Genomic DNA, 4,021 nt, shown 5'->3' on the forward strand with positions numbered 1-4,021 from the left:
GTTATCTTCCTATTGTTATAATACTCTTTTGAGGTTTTCAATAAAATTATACATTTTATTTTTATTTTTAATAATCTAAGTTATCATGAGCTATTCGAATTTGGATCGAATAAATCAAATACAAATTAATTTAAATATTTAAATTTAAATTAATTCAATCGTATTTAAAATTAAATTGTATTCAAATCTCAACTAAACAATTAACTAACTCTATCTAATTCTTGAATTGTTTCTTTTTAATTTTGAATCAATCCTTGAATTGATTCTTGACTGGGGGTACAACCCAGATCAGCTTTGGCTTTTAGGTGGTTTTCTAGGGTAAGAAAATCTTGGCCATCCATCATTCTTTGTATTGGCTTTAATTTTAATTGACCCGACCCGATTGATTTGTTTTCAAAAAGGCATGTTCTGTCCCGGTACTTTTTTTTTCTCGCAAAACCCTTCAAAAACGTCAGCAATGGCGATAACGGGGCTAGCTGCAACAACCACCTTTTCGCAAATCCATAAGCTCCCCCAAGCAGCCTATATTGACGCCGTGAAGTGGCTCCCTCCGCTCTCGCCTCTCTCGAAACTCTTGGCTGTCGCCCTCTTTGACGCTCGAGCTTCTGCACGCGGTGGACGATGAGGGGTTTCACGAGGAACCCATTTTGGGAATTGACCTGGGGGAGAGTGCTTGGGTCATGAGCGTGGGGGAAGACGGGAGGGTCAATTTGGTTAATTTCGGTGGTGTCGGTGAGAGTTTCAGGAGGGTCTTTGATGGGGAGGGTTTGGTGGGGTTTAACGCCGTTAAATGGGCGTCTCCGAGTGAGTTTGTGACTGTTGGGTATGGACTTGGACTTCAATGGTGGGATCTGAGACGCCCTGGCGGTCCGGTTTCGCATTTTAAAGGGAACTGGTGAGCTTTGATATTTGTTATTTGCTAGCCGAGTTGCCTTTAAATATTTTGAAGTATTTTTGGCATAATTTATATGTTTTTGAGTGCATAAACGAGGTGGGAAGAAATGTTTGGGCTATGATTAATTAAATGAACCTTTGCTTGTTGGTTTTTGTTTGATACTTACATAAGCTTCGATGGTTTTCGTTAATTGCTGTGGATTATGGGCTTTTCATGGTCATTTTTGCATAGGTCTCAAGGAAAATCTTCTTGGATGGTTCATTCAATTGATATTCATCCATCAAGAACACACACCCTTCTGGTGAGAACTTTTGCCTCATTGTATCGTAAAACTTTCTGAGTCTGTGTACGAAATTGGACATGGTAGTTATTCAAGATTTTGTGTGTGCATGTTTATTGGAAAATGAAGGTGATAATGTAAAGATGTATAATGAGATTTGAGTCATTAATTAATTAATTATGTTGGTAAATTGTACTAAAGTGATAAATTAAATTGATAATTAAGTTTAATTATATTGATTAAATTTCATTTGTATGTATAAAGGATAACTTTTTACAATCAATTAAACAAAGTATAAATATGTGATTTAAATGTATGTTAGTTTATAGGTGAGCTTTTGTCAGGAGTAAATCAGTAAATTATTTTGAAAACCAGTAGAAGACACTGATAAAATTGGATGATGGGGGGGACAAGTGACTTTGTCAAACGTAAAGGGTGGAATTGCCTCAAGCAAACTTTGGGTGGGATATATTGTTTTGGCCTAATTCTAAAAGAGAAAATAAATGACATATTGGGTCCAATGGGGAAAGGGCCATTTTCAAGCAAGGGCAATTTTGGAACTAAACTCACGCTCCATGGCCCCATCGATCATGGCTCTTCAGTTCTCCACCTATATTTCTCTCTATTATTATATTATATAATGGCAATGCCCCGTGTTTATCCCCCAACAAATGGAGCCGTCTTTGAGCCACTAACTAGATTTTTTACACTAGTAAAAGATACTGATGGCCAAAGAAAGTTTGCGTTCTCTTGGATTAATGACAAATTTTTAGCCTACTTTATGACAAGAGAAACATATTGGTTCGAAAAGAGTAAATTTATTCAATGATGGTGACATTGGTGTGTTTTAGTTCAGCCTCTCTTTGTATCTTTGTTATATAACGAATGGCAGTCACCCCTTGCCTAATATCAACAATAATGGTGCTTTTTTAGTATTGTTTATAAGCAACAATGGCTACAGGGAAATTTGGTGTGTTTTAGTGTTTACATCTCTCCTTTTCTTTGTGTTTATGTATTTGTCTCCTCCTCTAATTACTTTATACTCATACAATTATTTCTTTCATTTGAGTTTATGACCGAAGAAGAATCTCCTCCAATGATTACTTCACACATACATATTATCACCAACCTAACCATACCTAACCTAGGTTAAACACAACTGAAGATTCAAATGATGTATTAAACCGACAAGCATGTCAACCTCCATGGGATCTAACCATCTTGATGAACATGCATAGCCGCACTCTTCCTATATAAATTGTACTTATACTATATTATATTTATTGTTATGTAATATGTGATTGTTTTTGTCTTCTTGTTGTTGTAGTCCTCTCTACTATGTTATATTGTTATGTAATATATGTTTTCCTTATCTTTCTATTGTTGTAATCCACCCTATTATGTTATATTGTTATGTAATATATGCTTACCATGTCTTCCTATTGTTGTGAACCTCTCTACTATGTTATATTGTTATTTAATCCTCCCTTGAACTTTTTCAAGGTGGAGAATAAATCAAATTATACTTTCTACTTTTATTTCTAATAATATACGTTTGGATCAAATGAATCAAATTTAAAACAATTCAAATATTTAAGTTTGAATTGATTTGATCGAATTAATAGCTAAATTGTTTTTGAGTCAAATTCAAATCTCAACTAGTTTATCTTGCATTGATTCTTTTAAATTTTTAATTGATCTTGAATTAGTTTTATTTGGACCCTATTCAAATCAAATCAGGGCAATCTATAGGTTTCTAGGACTTGAAAACATGGGTCATGCACAATTTTTGTATTGGCCCAACCTAACTCGACCTAGCCAAACACAACTAACCAATATTCAAAAGGCATTTATCTATCCATAAATCTCTCTTGCACCTTGCAAAACCCTTCTAAACCTTCATCAATGGCAATAACAAGTCTGGCTGCAACAACCTACTTTTTGCAAATCTATAAGTTCCCCCAAGCTGTTTATATTAACATCGTGAAGTGGCTCCCTCCACTCTTGCCTTTCTCGTCCTTTTTGACATCGATGCCTCTAACCCTTCATTCCAAACCTTCTTCATTTTGAACCTATCTTCTCCCAGTTTTTTCCCTTCCCACTCCGTTTGGATCTTAGCTTCTTAAATCTCTTTTCTCACCTCCTTCGACCAGTCCTCAATCCTCATCATGGCGACTCTTTCTAGATCCATCAACCTACTCTTTGCAAGCCTCTTGGGGCTAGAGTTAATGCACATGGTGAACAATAAGGGGTTTCACGAGGGCCTATTTTGAGAATTGACATGGTGGAGAGTATTGGGGTTATGAGCATGAGGAAAATGAGAGGGGTAATTTGGTAAATTTTGATTATAGTGGTGAGGGTTTTAAGAGGGTTTTTTATGGGGAGGGTTTAATGTTTTTAAATGGATGTTGACAAGTGGATATAGATTTGGACTTCAACGGTAGGATCTAAAACTATAACATCTTTGATTTAATAGCCCAACCCACTGTCAATATATTGTTCATTTTAGAAACATAGTTTTTGCTTATGAGCTTTATAACCTAAAATGTATCGTAATAATTTAAGGAGTTCATAGGATATTTAACAAGTTTCATCTTTTCATCCCTAAGTGATATGAGATGTATGTTTATACATAACATATCTTTCATGCTTCGTTGATATGAGATTTGCCCAGAGGTCTCACAATCATCACCTCTTACGAGACTCAACATCCTTATTGAAATTTACCCCATTATAACTCAAGAGGATATGCAGAGTTACTCTAATACCATTTGTAACATCTTTGATCTAATAATCTGACCTATTAACAAGATATTATCTACTTTGGATACACTGTTCAAAGTAAT

At 35.2% G+C, this 4,021-nt stretch overlaps 1 protein-coding gene across 1 annotated transcript; it reads left to right on the forward strand.

Moving 5' to 3' along the window:
- Positions 1-395: 395 nt before the first annotated feature.
- LOC123200494 (nuclear pore complex protein NUP43-like) lies at positions 396-1,293 on the forward strand. Its single transcript, XM_044615686.1, has 2 exons — positions 396-895; positions 1,127-1,293. The coding sequence occupies exons 1-2, from the start codon at positions 681-683 to the stop codon at positions 1,233-1,235; spliced, it is 324 nt and encodes a 107-aa protein (XP_044471621.1). The 5' UTR covers positions 396-680; the 3' UTR covers positions 1,236-1,293.
- Positions 1,294-4,021: the final 2,728 nt, after the last annotated feature.

Source organism: Mangifera indica, chromosome 17, assembly GCF_011075055.1.
Source record: "Mangifera indica cultivar Alphonso chromosome 17, CATAS_Mindica_2.1, whole genome shotgun sequence".
Classification (NCBI taxonomy): Eukaryota; Viridiplantae; Streptophyta; class Magnoliopsida; order Sapindales; family Anacardiaceae; genus Mangifera; species Mangifera indica.